Source organism: Impatiens glandulifera, chromosome 7 (assembly GCF_907164915.1).
Source record: "Impatiens glandulifera chromosome 7, dImpGla2.1, whole genome shotgun sequence".
NCBI lineage: Eukaryota > Viridiplantae > Streptophyta > Magnoliopsida > Ericales > Balsaminaceae > Impatiens > Impatiens glandulifera.
Genome location: NC_061868.1, coordinates 48836530 through 48853102, shown reverse-complemented (window position 1 = coordinate 48853102; position 16573 = coordinate 48836530). Strand labels below are relative to the sequence as shown.

Here is a 16573-nt window from a genome sequence, read left to right as displayed (position 1 = left end):
AGTCAATATATTTTATTTATTTAATTTTATTCTGGTGGGTGGTAACTGGGTATAGTAATAAGAAGGCATTGATTAAGCTTATTGTTCACTTCTGAAAAGAATGATGACACTTTGAGACGAAGGGGAGACTGATGAAGATTGCTTAACTTACATCAGCTCAGACAAAAAGGTGGTGGTTGTGGATAATATATATAGAAAATTAATAAGTATCTTTTATGTCCGAATTAATTAATCCAATTTAGAGTAATTATTGTTTTGTTGATAACTAGATAATTAATCATTCATACAAGTTTTTTCTTACATATTCTCCCGATTTAAAGACCAACTATATTTATCATTCAAAAATTTCTTCAAAAGTATCATTTTTTAACTTAGAAGTTATTAAAAGAGAATTTTGACATATAAGGAATTTCATCTAGCTTGTAACATTTGTTTGAAAGTAAAAATTCATTAATTATATTCTTCTTTATTGTAATCTTGAAAAAAAAAAAAACCATATAAATGTTTTCAAAGGAACAAATTGTAAGTTCAATTATCTCAATCTTAAAATATTAATGTTATGTGTATTCGTTTGGCTTAGATGAGATGACAATATTTGAAATCTGTTTTACTTTTTCTCTATCCTTTTGTAATACGGATCTTGGCTTTTTATTAATAAAAAATTTGATTTATTTTCAAAAATAAAATAATAATAATATTCCCACTAGTGGAAATTGATTGATAAACCTCTCCCTGTCCACTCGAATCGGATGGAAGATATCCATCCCTAACAAATATCATAATAGAAGATTTGATGTATATCATTTAAAATAATTTTGATTATAAATAAAATAGAACTATTCTAAATATATATCATCAAAACTCAACAATAAAGAACTGCAATCAGTCCACTAGAATATAAAGTTAAGATAAATATAATAATTAAAATATTTATATCTGTTTCAGCAACAATACCCTAAACAAATAATACATTAAATCTATGAGAGGAATTAACTATGCTTAGCCGTAACATTAACAGATTGTCTGTCCATTAACAAACAACAAAAATAAAAAATAGAAATATATAGATATTGCAACAAGTTAATCAATTAATAATAATAATAATAATAATGTACAGAAACAGACACAAACACACTAGGGGTTAGCTTTGAAACTCGTCAGGTGAAAGAGCTAGTTCAGCCCAAGCCAAAGAAGATGACTTAATAAGCTCTGATGACACAGAAGTGTCGATTTTGCTCTCCAGATAACTGCTTAGTTCTTCCATGGATGCTCGTTTCCAAGGATCCGGATGGATGCTGCGTTTAATTGCGTCGCATATAACTTCTAGGTCTTCTTCGAGGAAATGTTTAATCTCTGGATCAACAAGATGCTTCATTTCTTCAGGCTTCTCCATGTAATCCTTAGCCTGAAAATTAACAGATTTAGGTAGTCAAACCAATGTTGTTAAATCTCCAATTGAATATAGAAGAAACCAAACAGTCTATAAATATGTATATGTATTTGGTTTAGTCTACTTTACTTTTATTAAATTTTAAATACAATAACACATTTTAGTAATTCAACTTTAAAAAATCTCAAATAAGACACTAATTTATCAAACAGGGAATTTAAAAAAAAAAAAATCATAAAAAATTCTGAAAAACTCAAGATCAAACAAGCTCCAAGTAATGCAAATCATCAACCAAAATATTTTCTATTTTTTTTAATCAATATATGTTTATACCTTAATTTATTATTATCCAAATAATTCCCTTTTGAATAACCTATACTGATCGAGATTATTAGTAAATAACCCCAAATAGTCCTCAAGATCATGGGTTTGAGTATTCACACAAACCATTTACAAAAAAAAAAGTAAATAACACCAAATAAATCAAAACCTAACATACAAGCTTAAATGAACCACCATCTCATCAACTATCTCAACTTCAGTCTAATTACTAAAATGATTAAAATAACAAAAAAAATCATTTTTAAGGCAATCTATTATATATCATCAAAGTTTAAAGGGTATTTTCTATTTTGGTAAAAGAACTCAAAAAAACATTTTATTTTTTAAGATTGATCAAACAAGCTTAAGCTTTTTACCCATAATCCAGTAAGCTCTTGGTTAATTTTGGGGCAACTAAGATTCAATCATATAATGGTAAATTCATCTTCAGATAGGGATTCAAATTTTAAAGTTGTCAAGATTCTTACCCAATCCACTAGCCGTCCGCCCTTATCCTCGCAATATGGAGGCCTTCCACTGATTATTTCCAACATAAGTAAACCAAAGGCATAAATATTCCCTTCCACATAGAGATCGCGTGCCTCCACGGAATTCCGAAGAAGGCATACAGGGCCTTTGGTGGCCATGGAGCCAGAGTTCTTTATGGAACTCGAACGAATACTCTTCCAGCTTTCAAAATCAACTAGCTGCACAACAGATCAAATCAACAATTATTATAATGAGTGATTTTTTCATATTTATACAAGTTTTTATACCTTTGGAGAAAAATCGTCTGTAAGATATACGGCACTTGAGTTAAGCTCAGATATAGTGAATGGTGGGTCGATTTCCTTGTGTAGATATTTGAGTCCTTTAGCAATTCCTATTATTATCTTCATTCGTCGTGTCCAAGAAAACTGGCATCCTTCTTCGTCTGATCAAATGACATACATAGAGAGAGCTCAGTTTAAAGGTTCTAGTAAGTAGAAACTCTCTAAATCAAGCTTTTTACTTACAATGGAGGTGCTCATACAGAGTTCCGTTGGATGCATATTCAAAAACCAGCATCCTCGTGAATGGCGAACTCTCCCTACAATAACCAAGAAGTTTTCCGATATTCTCATGATTTAATCTAGCTGATTCCACCACCTGATAATGTGAGAAAACAAATTACGTTATGTTAGATACACTTTATGATTTTGGATCTTAATCCATATGAGAAACCGCCAAAAAATTGAATGTGTGTCTGACTAAGAAATTGTTTGATGTAGAGTTTTTTATTAAAAAAATCCGACTTTTAGGGAGGGTGTTGTTTGATTAAAGTATGGATTATTTAAGGTTATTAGGGTTAAATGACTAAAATATCTTTTGTATTTAATAATTTAAAATGTTACCAAAATAAAATAAGGGTAAATTTAGTATAGAGATTTGAATGATCTTGATAAAGTGATTGATGATGGGACAAGGGGATAATTGGATGAAATCCTAATAATTTTCCAGATGAGATATCTGAAAGAAAAAAAGTGTTTCCAAATGGGTATTATAAACTATACCTCTCTCTGAAAATAAAGTTCAAGATAGCCAGTCCAGTGTTCTTCTTTTATGGAAAGGGATATAACAGCAATCTCTGGACCGCCTTTCAAAGTTCCCTTATAGACATGGCTATCTACAGAAGATCCAATAATATTACTGAAGTCCTCACATGCTATCTCAAGTTCATCTCTGCTAAATTTCATTACTTGCTTCAACATTTCCGTATCTGCAGACAAGAACGAATCATCAAATCACACTCACTTCAGACTGCAAGTCGAAGTTACAATAATGTAAAACAGCTCAGCTCACCAACGTAAATTGCCAAGTGATCCCTAGTGCTTGCTGACTTCTTCCAGGGAATAATGATTGAAGACTTACTTTTAAATCTCTGAACTGCTGTCAAAATAGCAACAAGGCAAATGGAACCTGCCATTGTTCCAGTTACAATTTCTATGGCCAATACCCATCTAGGTTTAGAAGCAGGAGGAGGTCTTGAAGCCTTTGAATGCTTTATTAAATCCCGAGATGGGTGTTTTGAGAACACCGGGAGGCTACTGGGAGGTGGACGAACAGCTGGAAGAGGATAAAATAAAACACAATAACAATTTGTTTAGGGCAGTTTACAATAGCAATATCAATAGATGGAAGATGGCATGGTCTAAAAGCAGCCATCAGTAAGCTACTGAACTATTTACTCTTCCTTTTTTTTCAAATAATAATAATAAATTGAACAATTTCACGATTTGTGAGGGTCATCTTACGCAGGATCAAACTAATCTTCTCTGTATTGTTCCAATTATATTGGATGTCCCTGAAGGAACTGAACTATTTACTATATTTTAATGTATCGTGAGTATTTGTTGCTCATAAGAGGTTTACAAGTTTAAGAAGGAAACAAGGTTATTATAATTAAGGTTAATCTGCATCTTCAAGGTTTTATGCATCATTATAAAACCCATAAACGAAATATAAAATTACCGCATTGTGCTGAAGAACGCTGTTTGATATGATTGTGCTGAAGGCAGTTCCCTTGGAAGCTTGAGCTGTATTAGAAGAGCTAAATGATTTTCAATTCTCAGCACTTCATGTGCAAAGCATATGTATTGTGGTGAACTATATAAGATTACCTTGGCAAGTAACCCAAGCATTTTGGAATGCTCCCAGTAAAGAAGTTGTATGAAAAATCTGCAGCTTTCAACTGAGATGAACCGCAGAAACCAGTAGCATTTAGACTTGATGCATACCTGCAGAAGAAAGAATCTTCAGCATTTTGAAAAAAAATAAAAACATGTGGATGAGTTTCAAACTTACTTTTCTGTTGAGTCTGACTGATTGTTTCCAGGAACACTTCCCAAAAGCCTGTTCCTATCGAGCCTGAGTTCTGTAAGGTTTTTTAACCTAGTTAACTCAGATGGTAAGCTCCCAGTCAAACCATTGGATTGCAGGTTACTGTGATAGTTAAGTGAAGAGAAATCAAAGTAAGAAACAAAGCAATTTCTTTATTTAATCCACGGAAAAAATATAATATGGACTTCCATTTACATCTTTACAAGGTTAGCTAGATTCCCAAGCTCACGAGGAATTGGTCCTGTCAGCTGATTCTTCCCCAAATCCAAGATCTCTAGGTATTTCAGCATTCCAATTTCTTTGGGGATGGTGCCGATCAGCGTGTTTCCATGCAAAATTCTATAGATAATTTATTTCCGTTCGTGTTAGATACAGTATGAAAATAAATGATGCTAAGGAATTTCGGAAGAGAACATTACAGTGTTTGCAAGTAAGATAGTTTCTCCAGCTCTGGTGCAAGAAATCCCTTCAAGGATGACCACGAAATATTCCTGTACAACATATGATCTTAATTGTCATATAATCTGATGAACAAAAGTAATTTCTAAACTAAACTCACTTACAGGATTTGGACATGATCTCGGCTTACAAAACAAGAAACTCCTAACCAATCACAATGATCTTCCAGAACGTTCCAATTTGACAAAGCATGAGATGGATCCTCGTATATAGCTTCCTTAAATTTCGTAAGAGCTAATTCTACACATAAACAGAAGAAGAGTCTCATCAGTCATCACACAAATCTAGAGAACAGATCTTGTTATATCAAGTCATTTCTCCATTGAAACAAGTCAACAACTAAAAACAATGCTTAAATCTAATCAAAACCTACCTCTAACAATGAATGAATTAAGATCTAAGATAAATTGATACAACTTACTTTCTTCTGGTACAAGAGAGTCAGATTGTAAGACAATGTGCACCAAATATAGCAATACAGTAAAATGAAACGAAGTAAACCGCTTCATCATCCTTCCAAAAAGTGTAGTAGCACAAATTTAAGTCATAGAAACAGAGAAGTCGTCCAAGAACGATTGAAGTAGAATTGCAGTTTCATCAGCGGTTAGGGTTTGAGTAAATCCGAATTCGCAAATTACTGAAGCAGCATGAGTCTTCAGAGAGAGTATGAGAGTGAAGTAAGAAGTAATAAATGGAGGAAGACTTGGATTCAAAGAGAGGTAAGTTGCAGAAGAGAGAGAGAGAGAGAGAGAGATCTGAGCTTGAAGAATGTTTTATTTCTGTAATATTTATTAATCTTATCATATAAAAATGGTGATTTTCGTTTAATTTCGTCAATATACAGAGCAGAGAGGTGTCTGAATCAAAGTATTTATGACATTGAGGTTGCTTTCTTAGTTTTCGCTTTCTTTCTTTTAGAAGAAAATAAATAAAGAAACAAAACAAAAATAAATAAAGTAACCAGTTTATATTTGTAATCTCAATCTGTATATATTTTTAAATAGGCGGTTTTATTGAGGCAATTTAATTTGAAAACATTTTTAATTGAATTGCAGATAAGTTTGAAATTTGAATAGATAAATATTATTAAATTTGTTAATATATATATATATATTTATTTTATTTAAATTAATATCTTAATAAATATTTAAAATATAATTTTTCTAAATGTTGTCATTATTGGTACATATAAACGTATTATCGATAATGGATAGTTATAATCAATTTAAAATTAAAGGAGTTATTGGGGAGGGATCAGCTGTCTCACACCTTATCCCATTGCTGTATCATTTATAAGAAACATAGTTTAATGATTAAATATATATCTTTATATAAATAACACAGCAAGTAGCTGATCTCTTCTGAGAGTCATTAGGAGAAAATAATGTTGGATCAGGGTGAAGAAAGTGTGATTAAAGAGAAAAGATATTTTTTTTGGACACTCATTTTAGCCTCCAAATTCCCTTTTTCATTCTTTCTCTTAGAATGATTGGATATGACCTGTATATTTAAATTGTACATAAAATATTTACTAATAAAATACTTAAACAAATATATCCACAACAATAATTAAAAATTGTATATAAATGAATTTAAGTTGAAATCTATTTATTTAAATAATATTGTACTATTTGTTTTTCAAACATCTGTTTTACTCTTTAAAAAAAAATATTAAGAGAATTTCAGGTATAATTATTTGTAATTAAATATTTTTTTTTTAATTTTTAATCATTGAAGGTGGTTTCATTGTCATTAAATCGACTTAAATTCCGGTTGGTTTATTTAATTTATTCTGTTTTTGATAATTTTACTAGTTTCTAACGGATTTTTATAGACAGTAAATCAAAAAATGATCTTTATCTTTATTCGAAAGTAATTTATTTTAAAATTATAAGATTACATAATAATTTAATTATAATCTATAAAATAAATCCAAATAAAATCATTAAAATAAAATTATATAATAACATATATTATTAAATGGTTATTATATAATTCACTTATTTTCAATTTTTTATAATTTTGCATATAATAAGAGAATATAGAAGTGATTTATTTTTTATTTTGTTTAAGGCCGATCATAATGTTCTATTATATTAATTTTCTTTATATTTATTGTTGTTATAGTCAAAATAGACTAATTTGATAACAAACATAGTTTCAACAAATATATATATTTAAAATGAGTTATAGTTTTTTTTGTGTGTGTATAATTTCCTAATTCATGAACTTATTTGATAATAATAGTTGATGCATGATTGTAAAGTGGACCAAGAAAAATGCATTATAAAACACCAAAATAGGTAATCTCACAGCTGGGATGCAAAGTGCGCAATTATAGGAAATAATTATAATTGATATTGAAGTCAAAAGGGATGTAGAAAATCTATAAATATTCAAATAATCTCAACTTTAGTTAATTTCAAATACTTTTGATAGGACATGCTTTCTAAAAATGAATTTTGGTATTAAGAGTACTAAAAAAGTTATTTCTAAATGAGTTGTATTATATACTTTTTTTTTACTTTTACATTAATGTATTTTGATAGTATGTATTCTTATCTTTTAATAATATTTCATGACAAAAACAATTTATAAACTTTAGTTTGCTTGAGATGTTTTAAATTGAGACTATGAGAGTTTGTAAATAATCAATAATAGAAGAAAAATAAAAAAATAATGTGACTTTGGTAGGTTAATGTCATCAATTCGAATTTAATAAAATATATAAATATTTTTTTATATAAAAAATAGAGTAATTTAGACATTTATGTTTGTTTAAGTGAGGTGAATTTAAATAAGATAGTGACAAAAAAAAAAAAAAAATAGGACTATTACATGTGGACCATATGTATTTGTTTTATTGAAATTAAAATTTTATATTCTTTTTAGGTCTCTCTAATAAATGTTTTCCCTATTCAAGGTGTAGGTGTGTTGTATAATGTCTCCTCTTTAAATAATTTGTACCTTCTTATCAACCCATATCTCCTATTATTTTCCAACTTTATTATTTATTTATTTTCTTCTAAGAGTTGATTATTTTATATTAACATGACACTATCATATATCCCCTTATAAGAGGGTAGTACTAATATTTACATATAGAATAGGTCAATTTCGCATAAAAAAAACTAGTTATAAGTTCAATTCTTTAATATAAAATCTTTAAAAATTATTATAGATTGTGACAAAAATAAGTTATTCTATATATCTTGAAATGTTTGAACATTATTGATTATTTGGGTGATTTTGAACCCTTAATTGGTAATTTATGTAGTGATTAAATTTATAGTAATATATTTAAGCTTGTATTATTATTTTTTAAATTTTTAATTGAAGTTTATCTTATATATATGGGTTTGAGATCACAAATTAAGAGACATTTGGGTGAATTAAATAATTGAGGGAAGTACTTGGTACAATCATTGAATTTATGTATATTTAGCATATTTTAATGTATGTTTTTTTTTTCATTTCTTATTTTTGTCACAAAATATTTATAAATTATATAAAACAATCACATGCATCAAGTACAGTAATATCTAAAATAAGCTAGAGCATATAGAGACTATATAATATAACAATAATAACATTGAATGCTATTTATAAGAAACTGATTTTAACAAGCTAAGTGATAAAAAATAATAAGAAGAAATTATAAATAATATTTAATTTTTATTAAATTATCATTTTCAATGACTATTTGTTTAGTTTTATGCTATTTAAGTTGCCAAAATGATTAATTTGTAATTAATGATTAGGTAGCTAGGATGATTGGCATATGCATGTGAAAATAGTCAAATAAAATAAAAGGGTTATTTTTTTAATGTAATACTAAGGGCAAGGCAGAGAGACCCATCATTAATTATATAATAAATACATAAAAAAAAAATAAGAACTAATTATTAATATTCTATTAAAGAAAATTGACTATTTGTGTATAGTGAGAGAGGTACATGTAAAGGACAATACAGTAGTGACAAACATAAATATAATAATAGTAATAAGAGTCGTTCATTGTGGTTGGGTATAAATTTGTTGATACTAATCTAAATAATAATAAAAATAATATAATTATGAAGTCTTTATGTCATAAGTCATTGTTAATTTATTTATTTGTTTTCCAATAAAATGATTAGTTTATAATATTTGGTTTGAAACAAGTGAAGTATGAGATAGAAAAATAAACATTTCAAGAACTAAGTTACACTATTGCCAATTTTTATAATATCTCATGTATGCTTAATTATTTTATTTATTTTAATAATTAGAAGGATAGTCTTTTTATTATTGCAACCACCATAGAAATTTTTATTTTAGTGCTGTGGTGGTTAAGTCGTATAACTTTTTATTTAATAAAATAAAGTTAAATTACTCTATAATTTCATAATTTTTAATCTAATTTACTATTCCATAAATATTTAAACAAGCTCACCAATTTTACATTTTAAGTCAATTTCAAATATTTTCTAATCATAACACGGAATTCTAAATAAAACAACTGATAACCCTAATAACTCTATAAGATTCTTAAACTCATTTAGTGCAAATTTATGGTTACAATTGTGTTTTCCATTTTCATTATAATTTACAAAAACAAAGTAATAAAATTTTATTCTACAAACATTTTATCTAATTAACAACAAAATGATCTGAGTATATAAGAAATACAAAACAATAGAATTCAACATAATATACTTGACAAGTATTTAGCTGCAAATGTACATAAAAAAAACAAAAGAATAAGAACCTACAACTTTTAAGGTTTTGCAAGAGCAAATGTTTGACAAACTGAGTATTAATTTTGTTAATTGTGTACCCCACTGTCCCATTAGTAATAGTGGGCCTCTTGGCTACAGGGGTTCCTGGACTAACGTGTAAGTCATTACTGTTGGGCCTTTAGGTCTGGAAATAAAGTTGAATTGGATTCTAATAATTATTTTAAAAAATATAGTCAAAATTACGAATTTACGTAAAATTATTTAAATGGTATAATATATAGTTTAGATGTTATTATTATTTATATATAATTAAATGTTTTATATATAATTAACTTACAAAAATATATATTCAAATATAAAATTAATTACAAAATAATAATAAGTAAATAACACTATAAAAAATATATATTTATAAAATTAATTATATTAAATTGAGTAAATAATAAAAAATAATAATTTATAAATATATATATTTTTCTAATGTAAAATAGTATAAAATTGTAAAATTGAAATTATTTATATAACTCAAAAAATCGTAAAATCTTATTATTTTAATCTAAAATCGTAAGAATTTATCTATTTAAGAGTTTACTTAAAATCAGACTCGTTAACTTTTAATGAAATCGTAAAATCGCAAGATTTTAAAAATTAACTTAATATTTTAACCGTGTTTGATTTATTAAATATATATATTTATTAAATATATATATATATATATATATATATATATATATATATATATATATGGGCTAAACCCAACACATTAGAATCCAATTTTCAAACTAAAAGTAATAAAAAGGATTGGGTTGGGCCTGGCCTTTACCAAACTATGAGTTGCTGTTGGTGAAAACCAGCAATGCACTGATATTGAATAGTTTTACTTTATAAATTTGTAAAATAGAGATTACTTAAAATTAAAATGGTAAGAGTTTATTTAAAATATATTAGGTATATATTAATTAATTTAAATAATAATAATGAATAAATTATATTAAATAAAGTTATAATTACAAAATTAATTGTATTCGAATATGCAAATATAAATTCACTTTATTTATTGTAAGATCGTATAAAATTGTGAAATTAAAATAATCTATAGAATCGTAAAATATAAAAATTATGTAATAATAGTTGACTAGTTTAAGAGTTTAGCTTAAACTAAAATAGTTAAGCTCATTATGAATGGTAAGATTTTAATATATAAATGGACATTTAAATAAAAGATGAGTTTATTTGAATAAAAAACTAAACTTGGACAAGATTGGAGTTGCATCAAATTTGGAGCTTAACAATTTTATTTTTTAATTAACACCACTAAATTATAAACATTAAATTCTTCTTCCTGTCATTGTCTCGTCCAAAATTTTCGATTTAATTACTATGATACTTGACAGCACTAGCAAATGCCGTGACTTATACCTTAATTGGTACGAGAAAGTTATTTGTAGCGTAGGAGAGGACTTTAAGGATGCTATTAATTTTTAAGGATAAATGAAAAAAAGTACTAAATGTGGAGTAGGTTTGCTCTTCCTATAATGATCCTTACTAGCAGGTGCAAGCCTTCCCATTTTATATATTTTGTTTTTGAAAAACGGTAACTCATTCGAAATGCGATTAATTTCTACGAAATAACCATGTATCTCGCCCGCAAATACACTCAACCAATTTATCCAGACGTGTTGTCTGACAGATTCAAACCCGGGACTTCAGATAAACCGATGATATTCAATTTTATTTTTCCGTTAGAGTAGGTCCCTAGGGGAACTTGAATGATAACCATTTTTGGGGCACAAAATAGGAGGAATAACTATAATATCAATTTGGGACCCTTATTAGGCCATGGGTACCCTTAGTTATACCTTAATTAGGTGTTATTACCTGTTAATGATATTGTTTAAAGTGCTTAAACGAGTTGTAATGATAATGACATCAAAAAGAAAAACACATTCAAATTAAACAAATAAGCAAGTAGTTATAATGGCTGCCATCATTATATTTTATCTCATATTAATGGTAATGGGATTTATTTACTTATTTATTGTTTTGGAAGAGAATTTCTGAACATAAGATGGCCCACTAAGCCATTAAACATGCAAACTTGCCTCTAATAAAGCAAAAGCAACCTAATTAATTATTTGGTTTATTCGGATAGTGTCACATTTATTAATTCCATAAATATAATAAACCTTTTGTTTTCAAATATTAAATTTTAATTTTATCAAGAGATAGAAGGTGTCCGACGTCATTTGTCCTTGCATGCCCAAGGCCTAAGGGAGTTGGAAAATGTCACGTGTCATGGTTTGATATGTTCGAGAAACTTCTTAATTATTATTTTCTTTAAAAAAAAATCTCAATTACAATTTAAGTTTTTAGTTAAGTATTTTTTAAAGTTTATTTGAAAACTGTAAAATATTATTGGATCACTATTTTCGAATCAAAACTATATTTTAATCAAAATATTTTTGGATGAATTGATCATATTTGAATTTAATGAACATTAATGCATGCAATATTCCTCATATTATTATTATTTTTTGTGCATATACATTTTTATTTGAACTATTTTTATTTATATCATTCAAAACTTACACTTGTGTATCTCATCTTATTTTTTTTATGTAACTAATTATTTTGTTGGTAAGTATATTTTATTATGCACTCATGTCAAATGAGAATTTATTGAGCAGATCTTTAATCAAATTATTATTAAACCAAACATATATTATATGTGTGTGTGGTTTTTGGAAATAGATACAACTTTCATTTGGTAAGATATGAGAATCTAAGTATAGATCCATTTTCTAATTAATGATTTTATTCTCTTTTCAATTAAATAATTATTTTGACATAAATAATATTAATAATTATTATTATTTTGAAGGATAACTAAATATTAAGAGGATTCTCTAATATGTTTTTTTTATTCTGATTAAGAATACATGCATTTGAAGTCAGGACTGACCTGAACAATTCCGAAAATTGGGGACTTGTGTGAAAATATATATATATTTTTTTTTATGTTATATTGTAAAGATTAATAATTTTGTATTATATAGTTTAATTTAATTTAGTTAATTAAATGATATAATATTTTTTTTTAAGATTTTAGGTTTCAAACATTGTTCTTAATATTTTTTTTTGAAGTGAGAGGGCACAACAATATTAGAGGAACTCATTAGTCATTAGTTTTATATATAATTAAAAATATTATTATATATATTTAATTATATAGCTTTAATTGAATTTTTCTTGTGTGAATTAAAAAGAAAGTGATATATATTCATTCATGCATGAATCAACTTAATTAATTAATCATTTCTCTTCCACAAAGCAACTAATACTTCCAGAAGCATAATAGTTTAATATATACAAAATTTAAATTATTTTTTGTATTAAAATAAGTTTAAATCAACAAAATGACAATAGTTTTTTTTTTCTTCTAAAAATGATAATGTATTTAAAATAACAGAACAATGTTTCTGACTTCAATAATTGTACGTTGGGATAAGTCTGAGATAATGAAAGAATATATTATATGCAAAGAAAGAGATAAGGTTTAATGCTGATGGGGGATTAATTAACTAATTAATTAAATTAATTAAACATCTTAATTGCCCCTTAATTAAACAAATGTCTAACTTTTATGTTGTTTACCACTACATTTATTTATATTATCAATTATTGCTTGTCCACTAAGAGAGAGAAAGAGAGAAACATCCAAACACGGTTCAAATGATAACTGCTAAAGTTTGTCTTTATGTCTGTACGTCAATAATCTCTATTAATTAGTTTTTTAATTAACAAGATTAAAAGTAAGATAATTAGTGATTAATTTTTTTTGTAAAATAATTAAACTATACGATTAGCATAAGTCAAAATTTAATTACAATATAAAATAAGATGCATATCTAGATAATTCTAGTTAAATAATTATGATTTGTGGGAGAAGAAAGGGCGGCAATACCGCAATAAGAACATCAATGACCAGTATTATTACTGTAAGCTTTTTGACTTAGTTGAGAATTATGTAAGCTGATAGTCTAGTTTGGCGTGGAATATTCTCACTTTGAGTAAATTAATAATATATTATACTAATCAAATCTAACCCTTTTCTAACCTATTACCATGTACTATTACCATGTAACTCATGTTAATAGGTGATCACTAAAAAAACTATTTATTTGCAGCAAGTGCCGACGATATATTTTGCATTAAAAACGGACTTTAACAATTTTCAAAATTTATATTTTATTTTATTAAAAAATAGTTTATAAAATAAAAGTCATTTAAACATAACGACAAACATATATAAGAAAAAAATTAAATTATGAAAACAATTGTTGGTCACAAATACGATCTTTAAGGTCTCGTTTGAGGAATAGAATTTTTGGGTTTTACTTGAGTTTTTCTCTATTATGTTTAAATATTTATGATCAAATTATCCTCATCCATTCATATTTTCTCGAATAAATTTGTTTTAGCATAAAACTTATAAAAAAAACTAAAAAACCACTGCATCAAACAACCTCCAAATGGGTGATGAGCTCATGGCCGGACTTTAGGTAAGGCTGGCTAAGTTTTAACAAAAGGAAAAAAAAATAAAAAAATTGCACTAACAAGGCCACAAATGCAATAACATAACAATTAACCAACTAAATAATGTCATTTGTGAAATTGGATGAGCTCTCAGCCAATTTCACAATTTTTTTAAAATGAATTTCAGATAACGTCTTGTGTTATGAACAATATGTCTTAGACGAATACAATTATTGATAGTAAGACGATGACTCATTAAAAAATAATTTAATAATTGTAAAAATCAAATTTAATTTAAAAATTAACATAAGGTAGACCAACTTTCTTTGCTCTTGATTTAAGTTTGTAGATTAATTTGATTCTTAAAATAAAAAAATGCTAACACATTTCCTTATGTACAATAAAACTAAAGAAGAGTCTCTTTCATTTATACATAAGAAGAATAAAAAATCCCTAGAAACTAATGTTTTTAACGTGCAAAAAAGTCTTATCATTGAAACTCATAAGTTGAAACCATTAGAAAAAGTGCTCAAGCTCTCTCTCTCTATAAATGGTGACATCCTACTAAAGTTTGAATATTAATTAATAACTTTGACCTAACTACTTCCCCTTCAAGATTCATCTATATATAAAACCCATATATAAGAATACTTCTATTCTATTCTCTTCTCTATCTACAACCCACAATCCTCCTTCTTCTTCATCTCTTTCTCTCTCCTGTAATTGATATTAATTAGGTCGATGCTTCCAACAATGGCGAAAGTTTATCCTCAACATCTACCCACAACAAGCAGTTCTTCAAATAATAGTAATAGTATTAATAGTAAAGAAACATACACAATATGGACGAAATCCCTTATATGCCATGGAAATGGATGCACAGTTTTCGATTCAAGAGGTCAAGTTGTCTATCGTGTAGATAATTACGGCATAAAAAAAAGTAGACAAGTTTATCTCATGGATCTCCATGGAAATGTTCTTTTCTCTCTCCTCAAGTCCTGCACCAAGGTAATAATGATTCCTTATCTATAATATTTGATTTCATGAAGAACATTAATAAATTTAGATTCTTAACTAGTTAATTATGTATGCAGAAATTGTATATTGGGAATGGTAATGGGTGTTGGAACGGTTATAAAGGGTCTCCGAATGATGATCAAGACACATTAAGGACGAGGAAGAAGGAGATAATTCCTTGGTTTCAGACAAGAAAAAACAGTAGCAAGAAATCCTCTCTTAGAAACTGCCACGTCATTATGGGATGTGATTATGAAAGTAAAGAGAGCAGTTATAGAATTGAAGAAACTTCCGGCGCCGGCAAAGCGGCTTTTGTCATCAGAGACAGCCATGGCGACCTTGTTGCTCAAGTAGTTAAACTAGACTGTTTTGTTTTGCATGTCACGAGTTTGATTATCATTTTGAGACACATAAATTTATTTGTTTTTTTTATGTCTCGATGAATAGGTGAAACAAAAGGAATCATCATGCGGTGGCGTGTTGTTGGGAGAAGATGTGTTGAGTTTGGTGGTCGAACCCCATGAAGATCATTCGCTTGTTATGGCTATAGTGATTGTGTATGGATTGATGACCAATATTATCATGTAAATTAATATCATACTTCAAACAAAATCCTTTTATTTTTCCTTTTCATTTGGAAAGATGTGAGTTTCAAGGGTCTCTCTTGAGATTTGTTTTTTTTATCTTTTCATGTATAAAAGGGTTATTTAATTCATAATCTATGAGATTCTAATTTTCCTTTTTTTAAGGATGAATTGGTAATTTTATAAATAAAAGAGATAATAAGTATATACTAGAAGCTTAATCAGTCACGTTGTGTTTTTTATAATTTTTCTTTGGCAAAGATAGAAAATTGAATTTGATGTCCTTTATATATATATTTTTTTGGAGTTGGGACCTATATGTGTCACACATGCTGTGTGAAAGGGGCCGGAATGACTTATCCTCTATGGCTTCATACATCTTTTAGCACCATTTTTTGTTTTGTTTAATTTAAATAATCGAGTTTTTGGATTCATTTAAAAAGAAAGAAGAGTACAATATTAACTTAAATATTTTAAAGTGGGAAATGCCACTAACATGGTTGAGATGGGCGAAAAAATTCGTTTGTAAAAATAAGAAACGTGGATTGAGGAAAGCTAAATAACATAAGAGAAGAATACAACTCAATTATGAGAATATAATAAAATCTTCAAAACTCAGTACATATATAATTATTAGGTCGACCTAGTTTCTTCGAGAGCTTAAT

The 16573-nt window shown here is 27.3% G+C and overlaps 2 protein-coding genes and 1 non-coding gene across 3 annotated transcripts; 1 reads left to right on the top strand and 2 right to left on the bottom strand.

Annotated features, from left to right (window-relative positions):
* Positions 1 to 891: 891 nt before the first annotated feature.
* LOC124945741 (probable LRR receptor-like serine/threonine-protein kinase At1g63430) lies at positions 892 to 5816 on the bottom strand. Its single transcript, XM_047486229.1, has 13 exons — positions 5472 to 5816; positions 5155 to 5290; positions 5011 to 5082; positions 4787 to 4930; positions 4556 to 4693; positions 4372 to 4488; positions 4223 to 4287; positions 3554 to 3817; positions 3265 to 3470; positions 2728 to 2860; positions 2488 to 2645; positions 2200 to 2418; positions 892 to 1405 (listed from the first exon to the last, which is right to left on the bottom strand). The coding sequence occupies exons 1-13, from the start codon at positions 5560 to 5562 to the stop codon at positions 1142 to 1144; spliced, it is 2007 nt and encodes a 668-aa protein (XP_047342185.1). The 5' UTR covers positions 5563 to 5816; the 3' UTR covers positions 892 to 1141.
* LOC124910939 lies at positions 3965 to 4065 on the bottom strand. Its single transcript, XR_007096540.1, has one exon. It is a non-coding gene; the product is annotated as a U6 spliceosomal RNA (small nuclear RNA).
* A 9244-nt stretch (positions 5817 to 15060) lies between the features above and the next one.
* On the top strand, positions 15061 to 15979 carry LOC124910127 (protein LURP-one-related 4-like). The gene is made up of 3 exons (XM_047450743.1): positions 15061 to 15315; positions 15402 to 15674; positions 15772 to 15979. The coding sequence occupies exons 1-3, from the start codon at positions 15061 to 15063 to the stop codon at positions 15910 to 15912; spliced, it is 669 nt and encodes a 222-aa protein (XP_047306699.1). The 3' UTR covers positions 15913 to 15979.
* The last annotated feature ends 594 nt before the right edge of the window (positions 15980 to 16573 follow it).